Genomic DNA, 26,405 nt, shown 5'->3' on the forward strand with positions numbered 1-26,405 from the left:
AAAATATTTAAATATAATTTGAGTCATAAAAACGGATGTTCAAATTACCATTTATTCAGTTAAATAGAGACTGGAATCATGCACGTATTGCTTGTAACACTTTTTTTTTTGCAGACAACATTTTTCGAAGTTCAAAAACAATTCAAATTCTTATGCATTTGTTTAATTGAGCATAAGCGTCAACAAATACATTCAACGATGCATAAAGCCATAGAAAAATATGCCTATACCTAAAACAAACGATGCGCGGCCATAACCAATCATATCATATCAATCATAATATCGCGTTTTCCTATTCTTTAGTATACGTTGGTCCACATCAATAGTCGACCAGCTTCTTAAGCTTGGGTGGCGCGGATATGACCACTCGTCCCCGATTTCCGCTACCAGAGCCACTGCCACTGCCATGAGCCTGAGCCTCTTCTCGAGCGCTGTGCGTGCGTTCGTAGTGCTGCTGCCTGTATCGTTCCCGGTCACGAGCTCTCTCCAGGCTATGCTCACGCTGGCGACGACGTCGTGACTGGGACTGGCTGCGTCGACTTCGGGAGCGTCTGCGCTCACGACTGCCGCTGCGACGACGACTGTGAGACCTGCGCTTACGCTCGATTGGCCGACTGTTGCTTCGTCTACTGCGAGAGCGGGATCGTTGTCTTCGACTCCGACTGGGACTGCGGGATCTGCGCTTTCTCTGCACGCGACTAGTGCTGCGTCGGCTTCGGGAACGCGATCGATGTCTCTTAGTTCGACTGTGACTGCCGCTGCGAGATCTGCTGCGACGGGCCGACGCTTTGGTAGTGCGCGCTGGAGCTTCCGAGTCAGCCGAATCAACGTCGCTGTCGGAGAGCTTGCCACTGGACGGCGTGCCGTATTTGTGGCGCAACTCTCGCCGCCTGTGAATAAAGAGATGTGAGAGGGCTTCACTAGAGCCACCCACAACTGATTACTCACCTGCGCCGCAGCTTGAGCGCCAGCTCGCGCATCTCGTCCTCGCGCTCCTGCTGCAGTTGTCGCTCCCTCTCCGTCTTCTCGATCTCCGCCCGCTTGTCGGCCTTATCTGGAATTGGAAACGGAACGATGTAGTACTTGCTCCTCGATGGCCACTCTATTCATCTTTGAACTTCACACTACACTCTCGCCGGCTTACATTGCCTGTTCAGCAGGTTTTGCATCTTGCGCTTAAGCCGCTCTCGCAAATTGGGTCGTCCACTGCCGCTCGCCTGTCCAGAGCCCTGTAAAAGTCACCAACCACAGCATTTAATATAATCATAGGGCCAAAACAGGATGGAGAAGTTGGAGTCAGTTCTGGTATCAGTCGAAAGTGTCGTTGCGTAAAAACTTGGCAACAATTAAGCAAAAACTTGATTAAAGAAATTAAAATTTCCTGCTGCCTTTTTGGACAGATTTCAAATAACTTAAATATTACAAATTAATGTAGAGCAAAGAAATTGGTAGACACAGATGAAAGCTAAATACAATCCAATTAATTATAATTATTATTAATTATAGTAACGATTGTATCAGACAAATTTGTAAGTTCTAAGCCAGAACGAAAAGAAACAAAACCTGGTATAAAGTCTATTTTTATCGATCGAATCAATGGAACACAATATTTCGGGAAATTCCAATATTCCGATATACAAAGCTCTTACTAAGCGCTTCTTTTTCAATAATTGATAATATTCAAATAATTTCATTGATATCAAATAAATCTGGCTAAAAATCGATTTTGATCAATTGCAAATTAAAGAAACTAATATTTTGAATATACAAAAATAAATTTTGTTAATCTGAACTCTCTATCTTTCGACTTTGCGTGCGGATGAGCCTACGGACAGGCGGATATTTAAATATAGCTATGTCTATATCGGATATATTTTTTAAAAGACATTCAAGTATGGTAAAGTCCATTATTGGGCAAAATATATATACATATATACATATATATATATATATATATATATATATATAGACTATATATGTATGCATATTTGGTTTGTGTCTGACTTGGATTCACATTGATTGGTTTGGATTTTTTGAGGTAGAGGCGTGAAATTTTGTGGTGTACTCCAGTTATTTGAGGCAATGAGACACTTTGGTTTTGCTTACTGACTTTGGTTTCGGTAGCAGAACTATATTTGCCTGTTTGATTACCCGTGCTGGATGACGACATCAATGGCTGTGAGCGCTCCGAGCTGAAAGAGATAGATATTATATATATATATAGTATATCAAAATAGACCATGATCATAAAAACAAAATGTATATGGAAATGGAAGCTGATAAGGCTTCTTTGGTTGCTCAACATTACCACACGTGCTGCCCTCACTTACGCAGTATCCACATCCAATTCATCGGAGTCATCGCGGTCTCTGCCGCGCAGAGATTTGCCTGGCTGTTTGCTCTCATCTTCCTCCGCATCGCTGGGATCACTACTCTCCGCTGACGAGGAGGACGTATCGTCGCCGCGCTTCCGTCCGTAGTAGCGCTTCAAGGGCGGCGGCGGTGGCTCTGTCACCTGGGGCACCGCCGGCGTCGCCTTAACCACAGCCGGTGCAGTTGTCGTCATGCTGAGCACGCGCGAGGATAACGGATAGCTGATCATGGGCACGGCTGACGCCGTCTGCTCAGCCGGCTTTGTCAGCACCTGCTTGAGCGGCACACCCGCCGCTGTCGCCAATATGGTGCTGGCCGTCGTCGTCGTCGTTGTTGTGCTGAGGCAAATAGTTTTCTGGGTTGCTGGCGGCGTTGCAGTCTTCTTAACACTTGAATGCGTTCGGCTGCGTCGGCTGGTTCGGGAGTGGGAGCGGGAGCGACGCTTCCTCGACTTCGTGTAGGAGCTGGCACTGGAGCTGCCGGAGGAATAGGAATAGCGTTTGCGCGATCGTCTATAGCTCGGGCTACGTGATCGATCCCAGGACTTCGATCGAGTGCGAGACTGGGAACGCGATCTGGAGTAGTAACGTCGTCGTCTCCGACTCCGTGTGCGGCTGCGTCGGTGATAGCTGCGACGACGACTGCGCCGGCGGCTTGGACTGCGGGAGGTGCTATGCGAGCGCCGTCGCCCACTGCGCTTGGCCGACTCGTTCATGAGCTTCAGTTTGTCCAGGTTGTCTTTGACCTTTTGTGCATATGACACTGAAGCAGCTGCAGATGCTGCGCCGCTGCTAGCATTAATGCAGGACTCGCCCAACGTCTGGCCCGGCTTGGTCAAGTTGATGGTGATCTTTGAGTGCGGCTGCATCTCGTCCTCGCCACCGAATGAGGTAATGTAGGTAATCTTTTCGCCACCGCCCTCGGCTGGTGACGGCGACCGCGACTCCGAATCCTCGTCCTTGTCCTTGTTTTTGCTCTGGTCCTCCTTGGCTGCATAGCTGGGCGGGCTGAATGGACGATTTGCAATTCGTCGCTCCTTTTGTGCTCGTCGCTCTCGACGCGACTTGCGACCACTTAACAGCATCTTCTCCTGCTCCTCCTCGCGGGCAATGCGCAGCGCATCCGCTTCGTCTGCATCTTTAGTTAGATGAGAGAAAAAATCATTACTTTTCATGCCGTAGTTACGCCCGCAAGCATTTAGTTCGTGTGCCTGAGCCGTGTCCAGTTTGCCAATGTCTATCGAGACATCCATGTCAATATCGGAGTCTGTTTCATCCGAGTTTTCAGCCTTATCACCGGAAGGAACGACTGCGCTGCTGCTGCTGCTCGCTGTCTGAGCCGATCCAAAGGGCTGTGGGCCGATTGCCATCGAGGGCAAGTCCCCGACATCATCATACGAATACCCAATGGTGGCTCCGCCGGAGCTCTTCTGCTTTTTCTTTCCCAAATTTCGCTCCGCCTCAAGCTGCGCGTTTGCTCCGTACTGCTCCTCCAAATACAGTTGATGCAGGAATTTGTCTTCGCTCACATTGAGAAAATCATTTTGAGCCAAGATGCGATAGCGTTCATAGTTCAACTGGCGCTCCTCGGCCGTCAGCTCCGACTCGTCTTCGCCCTGCTCATTGCTGCTCTTTGGCACGGGCGCAATGTAGTCCAGATGCGCACGGACATCGAAGCGATCGATAAGATTGTCCTGATGTCCCTGCCAGGGCACACTGAAAGGACAGAACAAGGATCAAATTAGATTTCGCACAATGATTAGCTAGCCACGATTCAAAGATAAACTGTATTCAATATCACTTGCATGATTGCGTCGCCGTCACCGGCGGCCGCTACGGCTGGATCCAGATAAATTTTGCAGCGTCTGCCATGCAATTGCAGAAACTGTGTGGGGTCCGCTTGGATCTTGTCATAGAAGTATTGCCTACGTTCGGCACGCTTGCGGTAGTCCACGATGAGGCCGCGTATCCGGCGTTCTTGTTTTCGAGCTTCGTGCCACATAATTTTCCATCAATTGAATTAGGCAACGACTACTTTTTCACAGAGTTCACACACGCTCGCTCGGCCGGCAAAAATCGTCTATTTTTTAGTGACTCGTTTCCATTGGCTCTCCGTGTGCCAGCAGCAGTGTTGCAAAGCGCGTGCAAACGACGCCCTGAATCGGAACTTGTTCCGCTCTCTTCAGATCCACTATGTAGCAGGGCAAGATGCATAATTCAAACTAATTGGGGTTAATTTAAGAAAAGATCCCACAGCAAAAAGATTAGATGCAAAAGGAAAAGTCATGGTATGCCTTTGTCCATCTCCTGGTCAGTCCAAGCAGCCGGCTATCGCCTCAGGTCTGCAACTGCGCATGCGCATCGCATAGGGAGATGGGGTGGAAACGGATATAAAAGAGTTTCATAAATAACAGGCAAAACTGGAATGAGCCACAACACAACAATTGTCAATCGCTGCTGCCTCAGCCGCCGCCGACGTCGCCTCAACTTTTTGCGGCATCGATTTTAAGGGCATATTCACATCCTTTAGCCAAGTATTAACAACTAGCGCAACCAGTTTGCTGATCCCGTTGATTGTCTAATGTCTGGTAGACGTTATTATTTCGGAGCTGAGAAACGTTACAATACCCCCATCGAGGGCGAGAAGAAGGTCTGCCAGGAGGATGGGCCTTTGTACCCTTGCGACAAGAACAACAACAGCAACAACAACAATCACAGCGGCAATGACGACACACACAATGAGCCGGACGCCGACAAGGACGACGACTCTGAGTTCCTGCAAGATGTGCCATACTCGTCCAGCAGCATTGACCGCAGCTCAGTTGGCTCTATACCCTGGGCCGATGATGCCATCAAGAAGAACAAACAGGATTGGGAGCGCGTCGACCGAATGTTGAGCGGCGAGGAGCCATTGCCGGAGCTGGAGCCAGAGCTGCGGAACGAGATCCTCGATTGGCAACGCAAATTTCCTAGTTTATTAGCCCGCAAAGCGCAGCCTCTGAAGCACCAAAGTGTGGACAGCAGTCGCCACAACACGCTGCCAGATGAAGCCGGCGAGATCGAGTCCATATCAGATCTTAGTCTCAACTCTCTGGATGAGTATGACGAGAGGGATGAGGACGACGACGACGAAGACGACGGATTCCTCACACCAACAGCAGCGAGACTTCGCCAGCGCCAGCACGAAGAGCCCCATCACATGGCATCCAGCCGCACCTATCTGCCTTCTGCCCAAAAACTTGTGGCCATGCTCGATAGGGATTTGCACATCACCTCGGTGGCAGTCAAGCTGCGGAAGCGGGAGCGCGCCCAGCAGCCGCCTGCCCCAGTCACCCCACAGTCGGCTACTGTGGGCCGCTCTCGTCTTCGGATGCCGCCCATCCTGAATGTGCTGGACTCGAATCGACGATTTCGCGGGCTCCTCAATAATCGAAGCTTTGTGCAACTCACGCAGGTGCAGCACCATCAGCAGCAGCACCAGCCCAAGTCAGCGGCCCTGACGTATGCCAGCAGCGCAGAACGACGGCAACTGGCGGGCGTCAGATCGGCCTGGAATATGCCCATGGCAGCCAGCCGTTTCCTGAACAACAGGCATGCCATCGTGTTGCCCTCACTGAACCGCCACAGAGACTTTAGCACGACTGCCACCTCCAGTCAGAGCATATCCAGTGGAGGTGCCACGCACAATGGAATCGCCATGGACAACCATGCCAAGGGCAGGGACTACAACATGCAACATTCCCGTCAGTATGGCCTGTCGCTGGACCAAGTCACAACCAACTCAAACACGCCCTCAACCGGCCGGTCGATCTCAGCGGCCATTCATCATCCTCGATCGGAGTTTAACACTAGTAGTGCCTTCTATATACCGTACAGTGCCTCAAAATTCAAAGCCTTTAAATAGCCAAATCCGATATTGTATACAACAACCGTTAGCAATAAAGTTTGGCTTGACTCAGGCATCTATGTAAATGCGCAAGGGTTGAGAAATAAGGAACAGGGATTAAAGAATAATTATGGTTAATCTTCCTCGATCTTCAATCAAGTATATTGACGAGGACGACTAACTCAACTTCTTGAACTGATCTTTTAAATATAAATATTTTCCAATCTACATTTTGATATCTCTGCTTAATATTTGTTTCCTTAAAATACATTTTATTATAAAAACTCTAGACATTATTACAGATTAATATAGTTCACTATAGGCGCAAGTTGTTATGTCAAAAGATCTTGTTTGATCCAATTCTGTTCACTTAGAGACACCATTTCATACTTTCCAATCCCCAAACACGACTCTTGCATAACAATGAAAGCTGCTCAAATTCACAGACTCATGTTGTCCAGGCGCAGTCGTCCATCGTTTTCCGTAAGGTATAGCATATCTGCTAAGCACTGCTCCGTGATCAGCTCCTCCACGCGATCATTCATCTAGTGAATGGGAAAAGGAAGAGATTTCATATTATTAGAAACACATTTGCCCATCCCCATTTCTTATCCGCTTCGCGCAACTTACGCCTTTTGCTTTGCGGTCGGCCAACACTTCTGGATACTTGAAAGCCGGGCCAAAGTTCACACTGACTGTGGCGCTCTTGTGTATCGAAATAGCTGGAAAGTAGCTGCCCATGTAGATGTCCTCGAATGCGATTCCCTGCGACTGGCCATTCTTGAAGAACTCGATGCGGCTGCCCTGCAGGATGTGCAGATTCTTCAGGGTCTCAGTAATTTTGTCCTTGTCCTCGTAGTACAAATGGGACTTAAACTTCACCAGAGGCTGCAGGGAAATGAGAAGCTTCATTAAAGAAGTTTGCGGGAATCAATTTAACCACAGATAAACCCACGCGATCTTTGAATGTGTTGGGCAGATAGTCCATCGCTGGCAACTCGGGCAGGTCGATGAGCAAGCCAAGTGTGTCGCCCTCGCCGTAGGCTTCGCTGTAGTGCTTGCCGTGGCTCTCGGTGAACCTTGTGCCCTTGCGCGACCGCCAGGAGTAGCCGAACTTGTCATAGCCCAGCGGCGCCTGTAGATTCCCGTACTCCCGACCCCAGCCAACGCGCGTGGCTGCGCCCTCGGGCATCTCCTCAATGGTGATCTCATAGTACCAGCAGCCTCGGTTCACAGCTGAAAGCAAAACCATATGGATTCCAATTTCATTTCGAAATAAAATGATAAGAGCGACTCACAGTGTGTCGCGCGCACTTGCGAGTAACCTCGCTCTCCAGTTACAGCCAGACGATCTTCGCTGATCTTCAGCTGGGGCGCTCGATCATGCAGTGCCAGCAGCACGGAATGCGGCACCAGCGTGCGATAGAGCCAACCTGGTATGGGCTTGCCGGCCCAGTCCGAGCTTTCATCGAACTCCTGGCGGAATGGGGCATGCGGATCCGGTTCCGCAAGTATGTAACGATATCCGTCCTTGTTGAATGGATGCTCGAGCGGATAGCCGTGCGGAGGTAGCTTCACATTGGCCGTGATATCCGAGCTGGGACGTCCCTTCTTGCCCGTTGGACCCGCATCGGTGCCAGGAAATTTGCGCTTCTGTCTGTTGTTCTTGGCGAGCGTCGCTGCAATATGATAAAAGAGAAAAGTCTATAAGAAGCCGTACGTGACTTGGGGCGTGTAATGCGAAAAAGGCAATTAACAAATATGCAAATAACAAAATGCTGTGTGCTGGAAATCTGGCGACGCTGAAAAAGTCTCCCAACTCACAATCTTCTTCGCTGCTGGCAAACGACGCGGCGCTGAGTGTTGACGTCATCGCAAGGACAACTTATCGCCCTAATTGCGATGTGCTCTAAATCAATTGTCACACGAACACCTAACGAGCCACGGAACAATAAAATAGAGCGCAGCTATTTATTATATTAATGAATTTGGGTTCGGTGAGTGTTGCCGACCACCCCTCTCTATCTATCTCATTCTCTCACACTCTCTCTCGCCATCAGTCTCGGCGGGTGTCAGTTGTGATTGTTTGTTTATTTTATGTTCTTCTAGTTTTCCCGTTTTGTGGGCGTGTGTGTAGCGAGAAACGACGAACAAGAAATAAGAAAATGCCGCGAAACGTAATTACGATCAGCTTTCGCTTCGACTGAGTGGCGAAAAACACGGCGAGAGCGTAAAGTGTGAGCAAACGAGAAACACAAAATAAAGAGAAAAACAAAAAAAAAAAAGACACTGCCACCCGAAGTGCGCTCGCGTTCCACGGTGCCGCCACCGCTTCAAACAATAAATTAAGCAAAACAAGCAAATTAAAATGCTTGCTGCTCTCTGGGCAGACCTGCCTGAATTCAAGTGAATGAGATAACGTATACGCACACACACACATACACACACACAAACGGTAAACACATGTTAGCTTCGTTTACTTTGTTTGGAAGAGCTTTCAAAACAGAATGCGATAAAAACATCGCTCATTGTGTTTGCATGGATTCGCTTCAAATTTTGCAACACACTAATCCCACTGTGCGGCGTCAGCTGTAACGAATGGTAGGCAAAACAAAAATGAGCAGAACCTATGGCAAGCAAAATACCGAATCATACATACTCTATACGACAAATAAATATATTTTATGAAATAGTGCTACATAAAGGAATATAAAAATTTCTCAATTGAAAAAAAAAAAGTAAATAAAATAAGTCGGCATAAAATAGCTTGCAAATCTTACCCTGTATATAGCCGTCCTCTGTGAGACGCAAAGCGCCAGTTTTGCTCATAATCTCATAGTTCGGTTTAATAAGACGCAAATCCTGGTGGAACAACCCATACATGGCACCCTGATCCCCATGCTCCTCGTAGACAAACAATGTGTTTATGTCTTTGACCAGAGAGCGCTGCACCGTCGAGTACCAGGACTGAGTCAGACGACGAGGCATCGTTGTCATTGCTTCCCAGAACTGTTCAATATACGGTATGATCTCCTTGTCCTTGTTAAACTGTATTTGAGACCTGCCCTCGCGCAGAGCCGCCTGCTGCATATTGGCAATGGCACATTGACACATCTGAGATATGGCTAAAAGCAAAGCAAGTAAACAAAGTAAAAAATTGGGTCAGCGTGACTTGCTGGCTAGCGGCACTTACTCGCTTGATTCTTGCGAAAGCTCTCTAGGCCTGTGGCCGAACAGTTCTTGCACACAAATATGTAGTTTGTGATGAAAGGCAAGATCTTGCCCTTTCCCAGTTGATAGGAAATGCAGGTCTCATGAATCCAGCGCGAGCATGTTGCACATAGCAGCTCGATCACATTCAGGTTGCGCTCCTTGCCACTAAAAATGCAGAATGTAAACATTCAATATTGTGCTTATCAAAGCAATAATATGGTCACATGCGCCCACCAATAACAAACGCCGGCTGCCGCCTGCCTGTCCCCGCTTTCAGCAATGACTCCGACAGCAGAGGAAGTGCGATGCTCCTGCAATTGCATTTTCTCGTCGTCCATGCTGAAGCCGAGCTCTGGGTTGGTTTCAGTGGGTGAGCTGCTCTCCATTACGCACTCGTCCATGTTAAATAATAATATCTAGTTGGATTTTTTATTCACAAAATATGTAAACAAATGAATGCTGCTAGCAGAATGAATTGCCAAAGCGGCGGCGACTTATCGAAACTCGATCTAAGGGCATAAAATGTGGGCACCCTAACTGTAAATTTAACAGTCAGTGAAATGCTAATCGCGTGGACTACACAACTATTTTAGAGTATTAAATCGGTTTAACGAAAATCACAATTTAATAACCGTTTTGAAGCTTAATACGTTTAATCCGACGTAGTAAACAGAAAATATAGATATGTACACACTATATTCAGTAATATATATCTGAAAGAACATTCGAGTTAAATTGAAGAGCCGTTAATTGTCTATGTTTTGTGATAACATCGTTTTAAGGAACAGCTGATGTTGAACGGTGGGTATTGGCAGTTAACTTCATATAGAAATGAATGAAATTTACTTAATATTTTCTTAAAGAAGTACAAAATCGTCACAGGACTGTATTTTCAAAGCTACTGTGAAAGATTAAAATTTTGTATTGTTTTATTTTTCACATAGCATGCTGAAGTTCTATACAGGGCTGCACTTGCAAAATCATCGGCCGGCCACCTCATTCTATGGTGGTCTATCGTTCGTCTAGTAGCGATGTTTCCTATCGACAGAAAATATATCTAGAAAATATATCAATTCATAAAAATTTACTAGAATTTAAGAGTACTTTTTGGATGCAATGTTAGACAAGTGCGTGTTGTGTGCATGAGAGTGAGTGGCATTGAGTGCGCAATATAAATGGAATTGCATGGACGCTACGAAGGACTGAAGAGATCGACTAAAAGCCCACCAACAAATTGCACTTTGCGACAACGGCGAACGCTGGTGGAGGCGGAGGAGGCGACGGCAACGGCAACAGCAACGGAGAAGGCGACGGCAACGGCAAAGCAAACGGATCTTCACAAGTAGAAGCAGTAGCAGCTACAGCTTTCGGTGGAGCCGCACAAACTAGAGCAATGTGCGAAGTTTGCGCCGATTTCCAAAATCTATTGGAACTCTGTAAGTAGCAACAAAACATTTGTGCTCAAAATGTGTCGGCATTTAGGCCGTGACAACTGTATAAAGTTGCGCCTGCTTTTGCCCCTCCCCCCCTGTATGTACATACCATTTTTTTTTTTTTTTTTTTACTTTTTCAGATGAGGTTCGCGTGGCCAGTTCGGAGCTTAAGTTTCAGCTGCTGCTAAAGAGCGAAATCGAGACAACATTTAATTACATTCAATCGTGGCCGCAGCGGCAATGCATGTGTTTGTACCGGGATAACAAAAATTATGATCGATTTAACCTAGTTGTTCAGTCGCTCATCTGTCTGACCGTGCAGCACTTGAAGCATATTGATCATCTGATCGATAGCTACAAGCGGCTGACCGCCAGCGCTGCCCAAGTTGTTGCCCAAGCACAGCGAAAGCCCACATCCGATAAACATCCACAACACAACGAAAATGATATAGAAAGCGAGAACAAGCAAAAGGAACTGACGTCTTCATCGTCATGCTCACCACCATCAGCTGGTGACGAAAATAGGTCAACCCTTGCAGAGGCTGGCGGCGATGAGGAGAAACGTGCATCTGGCGACGGGCCAGGTCCGCCCAAGAAGCCGCCATCCCCACCACCGCCAGCCCCACCAACCAGCAGCAAGGCTCACCCACAATACACAGAAGAGCCGTGGATACTGCCCGAGGTGGAGAAACTGCTGGTGCTCGTATCCAAGGTTTTTCTGCTCAACTTTCCGCTGTACATTGCCCACAAGCATGGCATGCACTCGCGCCTGGACGATCTACAAGCCGAGGAAGCTCATCACCTGGCTCTAATCTGTGATCTGCACGACAATGATCTTCCCATATACTTGCTGCGCAACGTGAGCCTGTTCTGCAATTCAGGCGGCTTTGGTGCGATGTCGCTGTGCTTCGAGCACCCTGATTTGCCGGTATCGACGGCTCACTCCATGACTGCTACAGTGTCCAATGTGAAGCTGTGGCTCAACTATCACTGCAACACGCAGCTGTTCGTGCCGCTGCGCAGTCGCATTCTACAATACATGTGCAAGCTCTCCGATCAGAATCTTCGCTCGGCCGCAACTCGCGCAATGGCTGACTTCGTCTGGTCATCTATGCGGGATCCTCTTGACGTAGCTGTCAACTTCGATACTGAAGGACTTGCGCTGGCCTTCAAGTACTTCACATCGACCACATTGACGATGCGTCTGGCGGGTAAGTGATGCGAACAAAGTTGCATGTAGACAGTTACTGCCCTATTGTTAGTATGTATATAAGTAAGCTAAGCATCGTTATTGTTAGTTAAGATGATGATATATACATATTCTATTAGCTATTTTATTTCAAATTTATTACATTGTAAATAAGAAGATTCTTTATTAACTGTATCTAAAACAAATTTGATGTCTTGAGAAAGTTAGATATATTCAAAATTGAATTTTAATTCCATTTAAATTTTTAAATATTTTCTTATTTAAATTTTTAATATTATTTATAATATATTTTATTTATTCTAAAGATTTACTTCAATAGTTCAAATCTGAGTTAAATTTAATTAATTAAATTTTTTTATTTTTTATTTATAATTCATTCATAAGACCAACTGTCTTTATTGTTTTTATTTATTTATCTTTATTTTTTAAATTTTATGTTGACTTTATTTTATTGATTTACATATAACATATACCACAAATATTGCAAATATATTTAATCAGATAATACTCGTATCGTAGTTAATTTAACTAAGTCTAGTAAATGCTAGTCACTAATTGTTATTTGGCTCATTTTAGGTATGGCTCAGATTAACGCTCACATCAATCTGTTCAACGAGATTTGCACCACTGAGACTGTCAACGAGGTGGAGCTCTTTGGGCAACGCATTGCCAATTGGCTTACTGAGAATCAAATTGTGCAGCATTTGTTTGGCCCGAACTTACACGTTGAGATTGTAAAGCAAGCCCATGTACTTCTGAACTTCCTCGCTGTGGAGAACCAGATCTCTGAGGAGGACATCAAACTCATTTGGCAAGCGACACAGCTGAAGCATTGCTCTAAAACCATTTTCGATATTTTGCCGGCGCTGGTTAAGAATCTGGCTCCACGCCCGGCCATGCATCTGTATTCGCTGCTCTGCCGCATGGACCCCAAGGAGCACACCGAGCAGAGCATTTACATTGCGTCCGCTCTGACAAAGCTGATTTGGACGCGGGACTGTACGCGCAGTCAAATGAACTTAATACAAGACCACTTGCTGGGCTCCAATGTGACAGCCTCCAGCTCAGACAGCGGCAGCATTGAGGGCAGCAACACGGAGGACGAGCATGTGGGCGCCGACGACAGCAGCATCGCCAGTGGCGGCGGTGGTGGTGGTCACAAAAGTCCCGTCGATGGGGTAACCCCTTGCAAGCAGGCCAGGCATAGGCGCCACATCTGTGATCCCACCACTGAGAAGGCCAAGCAGCTGAGCGGCGATGACATCGCCAAGATGGACATCAAGTAAGTCAATCCCCAATCAATGTGTATTCCAATAACTTAAATATGGTGATTTGTTTTTGGCGCAGAAACCATCGCATTGTCAACATCATCGACAACACCAGCAGCGAGGAGGAACTGCAGTCGCGCGCTGCCTTGGAGCTGCAGCTGCACCGCAAGAAGACTAGCAACAAGCGCCGCCGTCCGAAGGCTACCAACAAGCCGCAGATACTGCCGCATGAGCTGGTGGAAATTTGGGACGGAGTCGAGGACGTGCCCAGCAGCGATGATGGGGATGCCGACGGCGACGGCGAGCTGCTCGCGGACAGCGATGAGTGCAGCGACAGTGCCGGGCATCAACTGGTGCCCGCTGCTGTGCTGAAGCATTTGCACGGCGAAGGTCCCTATATACGAGCCATTGCCGAGACGAACATCAGCGAGCTGCTGAGCGGGGCAGAGAACGATGGCAGCTACTCGTCGCCGATGAGCAACAAATCAGAGAAGAATCTGGCCGACTTTGACGACGAGGACGTATCGCCCTGCGAGGAGGAGCTGGCACAGCTCGTCAATTCGCATGGCGCACGCGTAGCTGCTCCGAATTGCAGAGATGTGGCTCCGGCATTTGCCGCGGCCGCAGCTGCTCTGATGGCCGCTCAATCGGCCATGGCCATGCAAAAGTCCGGCGAAACGAATGTAGCCGCCGCTGCAGCTGCTGTTGCGGCCGCTGCTGTTGCCACTGGCAATGCACAACAGTCCTTGGTGGCGATGCGCCAACAGGCAAACGCCGCTGCCGCCGTTGCTGCTGCAGCCGCTGCCAAGACCAAGTCCGACTCGGATGTGGATCTAATTGAGGTTGCCAACAAGCAGCTGCACTCGCCGAAGCCTAGCAATGTCGTCTCGACCAACAATCAGCCTTCCTTCAAGCTGAACGACGTCTGCCAGCCGGGCAACACGCTGCTCTGGGACCTGCTACAGGACGACAAAATTGTAAGGGTGTTAAATAATAATCTGTAGATGATAAATATTATTACCTTCACTAATCTCTTCTATTTTCTATTCTTCTTCAGGGACAACTTGGTGAATCTTTAGCATTAGAGGCTGAGAAGGCGCTGGCAACGCTGTTGTGCTTTAGCATGGACCGCCAGCTGCGCACAAAATTTATTGAGGGCTGCCTGCAGAATGTGGCCAACAATCGCAGTGTCATCGTGAGCTTGCGCTTGCTGCCCAAGCTCTTTGCATCATTCCAGCAGTTTCGACCATCGGACACACACACCATGACCTTGTGGGCGGAGCGCAATCATCGCATGATGGCGTGCTTCTTCAACAACATTCGGCACTACGCCCGAAGGCACGCCGAGCTGTTGATCAACCAGAATGGAGAGCAGCAACAGCAGCAGCTGGGCCTTCAGCTGTACTCGCACAAAACGCAGGTCTCTGTGAGACTGCAGTTTCTCTCGTCGATCTTCTCGTCGGTGGGTTCGCCAAAGAGCTTTCGCCTGACGTTGGAGCAACTGGATGCGCTGTGGGACTGGCTGGCGCATGATCCCGAGTGCTCGGACTGCTATTTCTCGTGGCTTCAGGCTCAGACAAAGGGCGGCGATCAGCATGCCCTCGGCATCGATGCACTGCATCATTTATACTTAAAGAAATTGCCCGAACTGCGACCAGAAGAGTTCTCCATGGTAGCACTGGGTCTCTTCCAGCAGCTGTGCAGCTTTGCGCGTATCGCAATGGCCGAGTACGAGAAGCACAGCGATGCCATCAGTGCCAATTCCAATGCCGTGGGCATGTACCACCTCTGGAAGATTGCGCTGCGCGCCCAAAGCAACGAGGTCTCGCTGGCTGCGATCCAGTACATCAACATGTACTACATGGGCCAGCAGCTGCGTCTGGAGAAAGAATTCGTATCTCAGTGCATGGACAATCTGGTTCAGGCAGCTACAGCTCTGGAATGGTAAGTTGACCGATTTCCTTTTTATAGGTATTTATCACATTGCGTTTATCTTACAGCATCGAGGATGAGAACGCGCTGATGCGCGTGCAGCGGGGACTGCTGCTTCTCAACACCCATCTGGACACGTTTAGGCGTCGCTATGCCTTCCATTTGCGCCGCTGGGCCATCGAGGGCAAGGGAATCGGTTCGCACAGCAATCTGAAGAACGAGGGCGCTGGTCCACCTCTGCGGATTGTTCTCCAGCAGGCAGGTCTCTCGGAGAAGAGTCTGCTGCATATGCACGCATGTGATCTTATCGCTGATCTCAAGGCGGAGGTTTCAAAGTGGTGGGAGAGCCTGCAATCGGGCATGGCGGCGCCCGTGTTGGGCTTGCTCCTCAGCGACGGGCCACTCCGTATAATCACACAGGGCCAGGAGCTAACATCGGACTACGATGAGCGCTCGCTAGGCGACGCTGGTTTCAAGGACAATCAGATCGTTTATGTGTCGCTGGGTGGACGCGGTGCTCGTCGCAAGGAAACGAATGTGGAGCACCCATCGATGCTGCCGCCACCGCCCAAGGAGTGTTTGCCCACAGTGCTGCTCCTGCAGCCCAAGTACTTCGAGAAGCTCTTTTGTCTAATGCAAACGCTGGGCGACATGAAGCCGCAATCCTCAACGGCGCATTTGCAGCATCACACAAAGGCGCAGCTGCTGTCGCGTCGCGTGTGGGACATCTTGGCAATGCTGCCCACAAATCCGCATATACTGGATGCATTCAAGAACCTGGTCAACGATCTCAATGAACTGCAGCAACTGGAGGATCAGGAGCAGCTAGCCAATAAGCGCAAGGAGATTAAGCAAAAGTTTAACGAGCTGCTTGACCCGAGCAACCTGCAAAAGTTCATGTATTCCTTGCACATCGTCGAGAGCCTAGCACTGAGCAGTGGACCACGTCAGGCCACTGCCTCTAGTGCTCCCAGTGCTCCTGCAGGCACGGGATCCAACGGCAACCTGGTTATAACTGAGCAGCCTCGTGCCAAAAAGGGCGCGAATCGTCGCCACAACAGCATTGAGCAGGCCGGAGAGCCCAAACGCAGCAGCAGCAGCAGCGACTGCAGCAAGGAACTGGCTGCGGGGGAAATGGAGACGTCGCTGATTTCGAATCCACGATCGGGCAGCGATGTGGACATTAGCGAGCTGGCAAGCGGTGGCGACAAGGAAAACCAACCGAAGCAGCACTGCAAGCGACAGAAGAAGATCGACAACCAGGAAATGGAGCGCCCATTGGGCTGTGCCACGCCGCCGCCGCCTTCGCCAACATCTACATTGCCGGCGGCAGCAGCAGCTCCAGTGCGCAGTGCGGCGCCGGCTGAGAGCAGCAAGTGGAGCGAGGCCTTCATCAAGTGCGGAGGATTGCAGCATCTGTACGAGATCTTCATCGGGGGCCAGCTGCAGCAAAGCGCGCATGCCAAGGAGCTGGCGCTGAACGAGTGGCGTCACGACTGCTTGGCCAGCCTGCTGCGCATCCTGTGGCTGCTGGGCTTCGAGGAGCTGCAGACGCAGGATGTGCACGTGTTGATGTCGCGACCACATGCCTTCATGCTGCAGCTGATGGAAGTGCCGCAGTGCCTGCAGCGCCTCTCGAGCATACTAAACGACGAAGTCCACCAGCAGCAGTCTGCCGGAGCCACTTCGCTGCTGTTCCCTTACCAGTTCCATCAGCTGCGCACTGGCTTCTGGGGTCGAGCACAGCTGGTGCAGTTCACCATGAACATCCTCGTGAGTTTTGTGCACGCCTCAGCCGAGGCACGGCGTCTGCTCTGGTCTCAGCCGGACCAGTGCAACTGGCTGCAGAAGTTCATACTGGAGGATCCGGAGCCAGCGGTGCGGCGCGAGATCTGCGCCGGTCTCTATCGAATCTGTTTGGGCAACGCCCAGAGCTACCGGCTGCTGCTAGCTCCTCTGCTCCACAAACTTATCGCGCTGCTCCCGCGTGCTGAGCAGATGAGCTCGTCTGTGCAGCATACCCAGTTCTTGCTCTCAGAAGAGGGCAAGGAGCCGTATGGACCGGCTTGTCGGGATTACTTTTGGCTACTCGCCCGACTTGTGGACACGCTGACCCCCGAGATGGTGGCCGAGGAGCGCATTGATATTGAGCAGCTGTGCGAGAGCATCTCGGAGAGTATCCTGAACCGCGACTACCACGAACTGCGCCATGGCTACCAGGATGACGGCTTGGTGGGCCTGCTCAATCTGATGTCCAATCTGATCAAGTACGACACCAGCTACAAGTACAGGCCCAAGGCCTTGAGCTTCATTGAGCAGCTGATCGAATTCCTGTTCGAAATGCCATCGCCCGCCAATCGACAGAAGCCGAAGTGCAAATCGGCCACCTCGCGTGCCGCTGCGTACGATCTGCTCGTGGAGCTGTGCCGCGGCTGTGCCACCAACTACAGCTACCTGCATGGCCGACTGCTGGCGCAGCACAGGTCGGGTCCGAAGCAACCGTATCCCTGGGACTATTGGCCCCGTGACGAGGGTCGCGCCGAGTGTGGCTATGTGGGCCTCACGAATTTGGGAGCCACCTGCTACATGGCCTCCTGCATCCAACATCTGTACATGATGCCACAGGCGCGTGCGGCCATTTTACGTCTGCCACCGGCTGGCGCCCAAAAGCATGGCCCCACCTTGATGGAGCTGCAGCGCATGTTCGCGTATCTGCTGGAGTCGGAGCGCAAGGCGTATAATCCGCGCAGCTTCTGCCGAGTGTATCAGATGGATCATCAGCCCCTAAACACGGGCGAACAGAAGGATATGGCGGAGTTCTTCATTGATCTGGTCTCTAAGCTCGAGGAGATGACGCCAGACCTGAAGCACTTGGTGAAGCGCCTGTTCTGCGGCACTCTGAGCAACAATGTCGTCTCACTGGACTGCGGTCACGTTTCGCGCACCGCTGAGGAGTTCTATACGGTGCGCTGCCAAGTGGCGGACATGCGAAACTTGCAGGAGTCATTGGACGAGGTGACTGTCAAAGATACGCTCGAGGGTGACAATATGTACACCTGTTCACAGTGTGGCAAGAAGGTGCGCGCCGAGAAGCGCGCCTGCTTCAAGAAGCTGCCGCAGATCCTGTGCTTCAATACCATGCGGTACACCTTCAATATGGTGACCATGCTGAAGGAGAAGGTCAACACGCACTTTTCGTTTCCCTTGCGCCTCAACATGTGCCACTACGTGGAGAAGACGCTGATGCCGCAGCAGTACAAGGAGGACCGTGAGAAGCGCATACGCGAGCGTCAGGAGAACGACAACGATGAGGGGGCAGAGAATGAAAAGGCTGAAGCCACTTTGGACGCAGACATCGAGGAGTGCTATGAGTAAGTGCCCGACGCTTCTAGAATGTGTAATATGATTATCAACGATTCCTGATTACAGGTACGAATTGGTTGGCGTTACGGTGCACACAGGCACAGCGGACGGTGGGCATTACTATAGCTTTATCAAGGAGCGCACGAAAAGCAATTATCATCCGCACGAGCGTTGGTTCCTGTTCAATGACGCCGAGGTCAAGCCATTCGATCCTTCGCAAATAGCGGCCGAGTGTTTTGGTGGCGAAATGACTGTAAGGAAAATCTGTGTATTGAGTATTAAATGTCACAAATTAAAATGATTTCCTTAATTTTATAGAGCAAGACCTACGACTCGGTAACCGAAAAGTATTTGGACTTTAGCTTTGAGAAGACCAACTCAGCTTATATGCTGTTCTATGAACGTCGATTGCCAGAGCATCTCCAGCGTCGGCACTCTGAGTTGTTAGCAACGCCAACGCCAAGTCCTCTTAATGAGGACAAACCGGAAACGGAGGAGCAACCCAAAGTTGAAACGGACAATAACATCAAAAAGGAGCCCGCTGGAGGCGAAGATACGGAGCCAGTTCAGGCAGAGGCCGAGAAATCGGCTCCGTTAAGCACAGAGACTGAGAAGTTAAAAGAGGAGGAGCAAACTGAAAAGCCAGACCCGACTCAAATAAACGAAGACAAGGAAATGGAGAAAGTAACAGCCAATTGTGATAATATTAAGTCGAATAATAACAATGAGCCGCAGGCGTCAACCTCAAAGGCGGTCGTCGTCGCGGATGCCAAAGCATCTACTAAACAGCAACAGTTTCGTCCTTTGTTAAGCAAGGAACTAGAAGATTGGATTTGGCAAGACAACAGACAGTTCTTGCAAGATCGAAATATCTTCGAGCACACATACTTTAAGTGAGATTAATATTTATACATATACGCATATAGTTTCGATATCACAATATTGTCTCATCTTTAGCTTCATGTGGCAAATTTGCGGCCACATACCACAGACGTTAATCTCGGAGACGGACGTCACCTGCATGGCCGCCAAGTTGTCCGTGTCATTTTTCATAGAAACATTCATACATGCCAAGGAGAAGGTAAGAACTAACTGAATTCCAATTAATGATGCGTGTTTATCATTTATCCTTTGCAGCCTACAATGGTTCCTTGGGTGGAGTTGCTAACAAAGCAATTTAATGCCAGTGAAGAGGCTTGCGAATGGTTCCTATCGCACATGTCAGTCGAGCCCTTTTGGCCCGTACAGGTTCTAATTCAATGCCCCAATCAAATGGTTCGCCAAATGTTTCAACGTTTGGTCGTTCATGTCATACAGCGACTGCGGTAGGTTCACTAAGGCATACACGTGCACTACCAAATCTATCAATTGAAAATCTTGTTAATCTTCCGCAGCGCTTCACATGCTGATCTCTACTTGGGCGTGGATACAGATGAGAACGACCGGGAGCTCATTGGACAGGCATCATGTGTGACGCGGTTCATAAGCTCGCTCATCTCCCTGCTGGAGCATGGAGCGCGCTCCCATCTGCGCCACCTTTCCGAGTATTTCAGCTTGCTGTGCGAATTCTCGCGCATGGGAGACGAGGAAGCGATGTTTCTGTTGCGTATCGGAGTACTTAAGAGCCTGGTCGACTTCTACCTGGGCCACAAGCAATCAGATAGTGTAGGTTGACAATAAAATACCGCTATGAACTCTGCTTTGATTTTCACATTTTTACCGCAGATTGACATCAGCTCAGATAACGAGGACAACTCTTCGGATGAGGCACTCTCAGTAGAGAAAATGCGTCCAGCGTCGCTCGATAAAATGATTGCACTCTGTGCTAGTCTTGTGGAGCGTTCGCGGGGCGCTGATTTTCGACTGCGTCTGTCGCCGAAAGACTTCAACGCCATTGCCGGTGGAAAGGTGATACTGAAAAAGCTCGAAAGCGTTATATATTCCAATTAATCAATCATCCAAGCACCACCACCATCGTCTAACCATCAATAATCCATAAATCCACCAACAAACCAATCCAATGTCTAATCCTATAACCAATTGTTTTGCTTTGTTCATTGCTTATGTGTTGTATATGTATATACATATATTTATTCCACATATATTTCGTAGGGATTTCCATTTTTGTATCAACAAATAAAGGACGGCATTAATCCGCATCAGACAAAGCATTTAATCCACGCGCTCTGTCGCTGGGACGATCGTTTGGCTACACAAATCATCAACATGCTCTTCGCATCCGTTACCAAGCACACCGAGCTCTGTGCGCCGTTCTTCAAGCTGCTCACTCTGCTCACCGAGACGCAGGGCGGGCCGGTTGGGCTGCCGTGCTTTACGCAGCTCGTGCTGCCGCGCATGTGGGATGCTGCCGAGTACTGTCCGCAGTCCGTGCTCGACTGGCTTTCGCTGCAGGCGACCAAAAATAAAATCGCTCACGCCTGGATCCTGCAGTCCGCCGAGCAATGGCTGGAGCAGTTCTTGCTCGCCCACGACAATACGCGCGTCAGAAATGGTAGGCTGAAATGAGAGCTGAAATCTGTTTATGTATGGTATATGCCGCTATATCTTGGTTTCTATTCATATTATAGCCGCTGCCTGTCTGCTAGTGGCGCTGGTGCCGTCGCAGCCGTTCCGCGCCAACTTCCGCGCCCACTCACAGCACAAGCTGTTGGCTCTCAACCCGCACAGCTACCGGTAATTGCTGTTCAGTTAGCTATTGTCTTTTTGTCAGCGTCATGACGTTGTCTTATTGCCTTGCAGGGACATCAACAGCGATGCCCAAGCGGTGCTGCATCAGGTGATAACATTGCTGCTGCGTCTGCTGCGTCCGGCGCGTGTTTATGCAGACATTGGTGCACACGGTACCACCAAGCTGACCGCCTATTTCAACCTGCTCAGCTACTGTATGGTTTCAAAGACTGAAAAACTAATGGCAAGTCTGATAGGGCACGTGTTGGGCGGCTGTTTCAATGTGTGTGTTTTCGTTTACAGATAGGTTCGTTTATGCGGTCCCTGTGGGAGCTGTTTCATCCGCGTCTCTCTGAGCCCAGCGTGCCGGCGCATCACAACAAGCACGCGCTGCTCACCTTCTGGCATCACTCGCTCGTCGATTGCCCGGAAAACGCAGCGCTGGTGGCCAACTGTCCCGAGATAACGCGAAACATTGCATTTAATTATATACTGTAAGCTAATCATAGGCCGCATGGAATTGCTCTGACTAATCTGATTGTATCCACTTAGGGCCGATCACGATGACTCGGAGATTGTCACTTATAATCGGTCCATGCTGCCCGCTTACTACGGACTGCTGCGCTTGTGCTGCGAGCAGAGCCGCGCACTCACCCGGCAACTGGCGCAGCATCAGAATCTACAGTGGGCTTTTAAGAACATTACGCCCCATCCCACTCAGTATGCAGCCGCTGTCGATGAGCTGTTCAAGTTGATGGCACTGTTTGCCACTCGCCATCCGGATGCCAGTGAGCAGGAAAAGCTTGATGTCATTGCCTTCCGGCGCTCTGTTATTGTATCGTACACCACCAGCCTGGATGCACGAGTGTCCTGGTCAACGCTGATCAGCGCGCTGAAAATACTTGGTAGGTTTTAGTGCATGCCCATAGGTTTTACAATGTGATTTATTGTACTGTACGTTTACAGTGGACAATGATGATGATCGCATGCTGGTCATCTTCAATGGCGGCATCGAGATGTGCTTTGAGGCGCTGCACACGTTACATTCCATGCACCACGAGGCCACTGCCTGCCATGTGGCAGGGGATCTCTTGGATCTACTTGGAGAAATGGTGCTCCTGCTGGCGACGCTGCGCATGCGCACAGATAACCCAGCGCAAAAGAAGCAACAGCAGCAGCAACTGGAACAGCAGCTGCAACTGCAGCAGCAGCAATTGCTGCAGAAACAGCAGCAATCACAGTGCACCCAAGCGCCGCAGACACCGCAGCAGAAGGAGAAGCAACTGCAGCAGCAAATGCAACAGCATCTGCAATTGCAGCAAATGCAGCTGCAGCAGCAACACTTTCTGCGCCAACAGCATCAGCACTCGGCACTCGCAAAGGCCCTGCCCGATGCAATCAAACGGCTCGCCACGCTTCTCAATACATTTAATTCGCCGGAAATTAGTCGCATGGCGCTCGAGGTGCTCAAGGAGCTGGTGCGCAACACCAGCCTGGAGGCCACCACTATTCTGGCGCCAATTTTGATCAACTGCCATTTATCAGTGGCCAATGCGCCCAATGCAATTGGCCCATTAGGGCCATATTTTCCACGTCGCGGTGCCAAGCAGACGCCCTGGCCGTTAGGTGCTAAGAACTCGCCTCGTCCCCCGAGGCCAATGGTGCAAATGTGCATTGCTCTGTCGGAGTTGACGCCGCGCGGTCTCGACACCGAGTACGATGCTCAAGTGGATGCCTTCTACAGGCCATATCACGACTTCATAGATGTCATGATGCGAATGTGCGTCAACACGGGCACCCTCAACGACACGCTGGTCAAACTTCACTGCCTGGTTGCCATTGAGTCCACACCGTTGCATTTCAACTACTTTCCCAAGTTTTGGGTGGGCATACACAACAACGCCCTGACAAATAAGTGAGTAAACCGAATAATATGGAAATTGCTTAAGTTAATTATGAAATGCAATCTAAATAACATTCACGTTTGCTACAGATATTCAGACTTGCTTGTGAGGAATCCGCTGCTGATAGAGTATCTCCATAATGTGCTAAGAGACGAGCGGAGCATGCTGAAAGATGCATTTGTGCGGGAGTTCCTGGAGCTATACTATCACAAAGTAGCCGCGCAGCTTCCTGTTGCACGGATGATCTACACGATTAACTATGGCATGCACTCCAAGGACGACATCGACGAGCTGTGCGGTGATCTGTTCGCGATAAGAATTATTGCCCAGGCCACTGGTGTGCCGACATCCGTGCGTAAGGAGCTGCGTGGCTCACTGAGAGCACTGCTTAATAAGAGTGAGCGCTATAAGAAGGAAGCGGAGAGAGGTAAGAGGAAAGCTGGACTAAATCAAATTAAATACAAGTTTATAAACATTTATATTTGCAGATCAATTTCCCAACAAGAAACAGAAACGGGAATCTTCCAAAGAAAAAGAAGAACCACATTCCACTGGGCCATCAGAGGCAGATAAAACAGACAATCCGACGGAAAGCACAGAGAAAGCCGCACCAGTGGACAATGCTAGTGCGGCTGATGTGTCTACGGATGCGCCCAGTGAAACGGTTAGCTCAACCGATACTGTTATTAACGTTGCAGAGGCTGTAGCAGAGCCACCGACAGTCGCTGACGCGGGAGACGAGCGTATGAGGAGCCCAGCATCGGAGAACCAAGAAAAGGCATCGGTGCCCTCATCAGATGATGAAACTGAGCTGGAAGATGAATTGGAGCCGACACCCAAACGTAATAAGAAATCAGCCAACAAGAAAACTGCACAGGATCGTCTGAACGAGGATCGCAAGAAGCGGCTGAGCACCTTGCTCACAATGGAGTCTTACATACACAGCATTTTCGCGATCATTAAACGGGAAACGAATGCGTCGAATACTGCGCAAGGCAAGGAGCATGAGGAATTCACAGTAGAGCCATCAACATCGGCTGCTGCGGGAATCTTGCTAAAGCCAAAAGGTGCTACAACACCCCCAGAAATCGAGGACAATGTGACGCAAGGCAAATACAGCATTGAAATGGACACAGAAAGTCCAGTCAAATCGAAGTCAAATGATACGGTTCAGGAGATGGACAAACCCGATGAAACGTCGCCTGCAATTAAATCAGTTGTGAACGCAGTGAACGCTGTTGTTCCCACAGCTGTCGCCGCCCCAGCGACAGTTGTTGCATCCACATCACAGGCAGCGAGTCCCAGTCAAATTTAGTTGTCGTTCAATGATTTGCTCAGCATTTTATTTTTCGGCAAGCCGCTGGACTGATGGTACGCAAGCCGCGGAACAGGTGATGGATAAGCTCTAGAGAACTACAAGTTTTTGGCCAAAGGTCAAAGGCTGTAGGGAAACATTTGAACAACCCAAGGTTGGTGCTGCTTGCTGTCGGCGGGCCTGTGCTCGGGCAAAAGACTTTTGAGCAAATGAATAAATAATACTAAATTAACGTTAATCTAGCAACATATTAAATCGGTAATACAAAATTCAAATAGAAATGTAACTCACGCGGAGACAAACATCCGCACTCCGCACCCTGCACTTCATACCCACATCCACCCCACGCCCACTCACACACATACATGCATGCATTAACACACATACATATATAAATATATACATCCCTAAATACATGCAAACATACATAAATACAAACAGTTAGCTATAATGATAATGACGTTACTATTTTAAGACTTCCACGACCGTAAACTGTCCAGAATACTAAGAACCACATTACTCCCATTAGAAAACGATAGTTAAGAGCAAATACACATATATTCAATACGAGAACCTTGTTATGCACTACAAAGGCCAAAAGCAACAGCATTGTGGCCAACATAGAAACTGAAAAACAAATAAATTGATAACGACATGAAATCAAATGATTATGTGGTATGATGAATTGAGTTGAAACCCGGCTTACGAGACGCTAATATCTATATATGTTTTAGTAAAACCTTTAGGTACGTTTTACGATGCTAATTACGTTTTGGTTTAGTTTCCTATCATATTCACTGTCGCTGCCCCTCCCTCCCTATCCTTGTGTACTATAACTGTACGTTAGACACAAATGAACAGATATAAAATTAATCAACTGTATTTTTTTCATTTTAACAAAAGGATGTGCGACAATTTTCATTGTAAATTGCTGAACGATAAAATATATTTAAATCTTACGTTCTGTATTTCTTGCGAGAGTAAATTTGTAATTACGCACATAAGTCTAGTTAGTAGTCCATGTGAAACATAAAGGACAAAGCTTAAAAACAAACCATCCCTTCAAAGGGGCGCATATAATGTTAGTCTTAAGCCACAGCAAACGATCGAAATCTAAAATATGTAATGTTGATCAACAAATACAGATTCATAAGCAAATAATATAATAAAATCATGCAGCATATAAGTCTAACTATTGTGTAATGAACAATTTGAACTTATTACTGAAAAAACTGACTTCAATCGATTTTTAATTTTGTGTGTTTTAATAATATATATATATTTTTTTTGTATACTCCTCTTTATTTATATATAGAGCGGTTTAAAATCAATATCTTTAATCCTTAATTCAAGTATATTTTCCGAAATATGACTATGTTTTATATATATATATTTATGATATTTTATATCCTCTCGCAGTTACATAGGATTTTGAAGCGACGTCCTATATTTTCGACATAGTTAAGCAATTTCATAAAGTTTTATTTCAGAGCCAAACAGGGATTCTTAAAAGTATTTCATTTTTTAAGAAGACGTTGAACTTAGTTTTATGGTAGTAGCAAAATATATAAAAGAATAATAGATTATCGTTGCCAAATTTGCATAGTAATCTTGAATCCTTTGATTAGAACCTTCTAGAACCAATTACAACTAAATCAATCGGTCTATCTCGATTATTATTATGTATATAGTTTACATGCTGCTTTATACTTTTCGTGAAAACCCCATATGAATTTCATAGCAGTTCGACCTCATTTTCAAATATAATACAAATATTTTGTAGTGAATAGGGCAATTTATTGATTACCTGTTGAATTGCAT

General features: G+C 48.4%; 4 protein-coding genes across 5 annotated transcripts; 2 read left to right on the forward strand and 2 right to left on the reverse strand.

Annotated features, from left to right (window-relative positions):
* Nucleotides 1-34: 34 nt before the first annotated feature.
* On the reverse strand, nt 35-4,374 carry LOC108617135 (uncharacterized). The gene is made up of 6 exons (XM_018012829.2): nt 4,178-4,374; nt 2,331-4,088; nt 2,111-2,192; nt 1,145-1,229; nt 949-1,054; nt 35-890 (listed from the first exon to the last, which is right to left on the reverse strand). Exons 1-6 carry the CDS (start codon nt 4,372-4,374, stop codon nt 320-322), a joined length of 2,799 nt encoding a protein of 932 aa, XP_017868318.1. The 3' UTR covers nt 35-319.
* Nucleotides 4,375-4,565: 191 nt separating this feature from the next.
* On the forward strand, nt 4,566-6,547 carry LOC108617190 (uncharacterized). Its single transcript, XM_018012907.2, has one exon. The coding sequence runs from the start codon at nt 4,954-4,956 to the stop codon at nt 6,274-6,276; it is 1,323 nt and encodes a 440-aa protein (XP_017868396.1). The 5' UTR covers nt 4,566-4,953; the 3' UTR covers nt 6,277-6,547.
* ash2 (Set1/Ash2 histone methyltransferase complex subunit ash2) lies at nt 6,510-10,011 on the reverse strand. Of its 2 annotated transcripts, XM_018012876.2 has the most exons (7): nt 9,706-10,011; nt 9,452-9,636; nt 9,039-9,383; nt 7,557-7,937; nt 7,214-7,494; nt 6,889-7,146; nt 6,510-6,803 (listed from the first exon to the last, which is right to left on the reverse strand). In XM_018012876.2, the coding sequence occupies exons 1-7, from the start codon at nt 9,870-9,872 to the stop codon at nt 6,699-6,701; spliced, it is 1,722 nt and encodes a 573-aa protein (XP_017868365.1). In that variant the 5' UTR covers nt 9,873-10,011; the 3' UTR covers nt 6,510-6,698. The 2 variants fall into 2 exon arrangements, with proteins under 2 accessions (XP_017868365.1, XP_017868372.1); XM_018012883.2 differs by lacking the exons at nt 9,039-9,383; nt 9,452-9,636; nt 9,706-10,011 and adding an exon at nt 8,083-8,683.
* A 122-nt stretch (nt 10,012-10,133) lies between these two features.
* On the forward strand, nt 10,134-25,837 carry puf (ubiquitinyl hydrolase 1 puf). The gene is made up of 21 exons (XM_018019450.2): nt 10,134-10,272; nt 10,416-10,907; nt 11,045-12,115; nt 12,691-13,396; nt 13,462-14,359; nt 14,440-15,326; nt 15,383-18,685; nt 18,744-18,930; nt 18,996-19,570; nt 19,635-19,758; nt 19,815-20,002; nt 20,072-20,342; nt 20,403-20,585; nt 20,790-21,189; nt 21,266-21,371; nt 21,438-21,609; nt 21,669-21,859; nt 21,918-22,270; nt 22,332-23,280; nt 23,359-23,696; nt 23,758-25,837. Exons 2-21 carry the CDS (start codon nt 10,865-10,867, stop codon nt 24,582-24,584), a joined length of 11,772 nt encoding a protein of 3,923 aa, XP_017874939.1. The 5' UTR covers nt 10,134-10,272; nt 10,416-10,864; the 3' UTR covers nt 24,585-25,837.
* Nucleotides 25,838-26,405: the final 568 nt, after the last annotated feature.

Source organism: Drosophila arizonae, chromosome 2, assembly GCF_054131065.1.
Source record: "Drosophila arizonae isolate 15081-1271.41 chromosome 2, UAZ_ARI_1.0, whole genome shotgun sequence".
NCBI lineage: Eukaryota > Metazoa > Arthropoda > Insecta > Diptera > Drosophilidae > Drosophila > Drosophila arizonae.

What these genes read in the sequence shown, in the direction of transcription:
- LOC108617135 (XM_018012829.2), bottom strand. Translation starts at nt 4,374, where the DNA reads ATGTGGCACGAAGCTCGAAAACAAGAACGCCGGATACGCGGCCTCATC. An exon ending in AAACCTGCTGAACAGGCAAT is followed by an intron (nt 1,055 to 1,144) that starts GTAAGCCGGCGA and finishes TTCCAATTCCAG; the next exon opens with ATAAGGCCGACAAGCGGGCG. An exon ending in GCGCTCAAGCTGCGGCGCAG is followed by an intron (nt 891 to 948) that starts GTGAGTAATCAG and finishes CTTTATTCACAG; the next exon opens with GCGGCGAGAGTTGCGCCACA.
- LOC108617190 (XM_018012907.2), top strand. Translation starts at nt 4,954, where the DNA reads ATGTCTGGTAGACGTTATTATTTCGGAGCTGAGAAACGTTACAATACC.
- ash2 (XM_018012876.2), bottom strand. Translation starts at nt 9,872, where the DNA reads ATGGACGAGTGCGTAATGGAGAGCAGCTCACCCACTGAAACCAACCCA. An exon ending in GCAGCCGGCGTTTGTTATTG is followed by an intron (nt 9,637 to 9,705) that starts GTGGGCGCATGT and finishes CTGCATTTTTAG; the next exon opens with TGGCAAGGAGCGCAACCTGA. An exon ending in GCAAGTGCGCGCGACACACT is followed by an intron (nt 7,495 to 7,556) that starts GTGAGTCGCTCT and finishes TTTTGCTTTCAG; the next exon opens with CTGTGAACCGAGGCTGCTGG.
- puf (XM_018019450.2), top strand. Translation starts at nt 10,865, where the DNA reads ATGTGCGAAGTTTGCGCCGATTTCCAAAATCTATTGGAACTCT. An exon ending in GCAGCTACAGCTCTGGAATG is followed by an intron (nt 15,327 to 15,382) that starts GTAAGTTGACCG and finishes TTTATCTTACAG; the next exon opens with CATCGAGGATGAGAACGCGC. An exon ending in CAAAGACTGAAAAACTAATG is followed by an intron (nt 21,610 to 21,668) that starts GCAAGTCTGATA and finishes TTTCGTTTACAG; the next exon opens with ATAGGTTCGTTTATGCGGTC.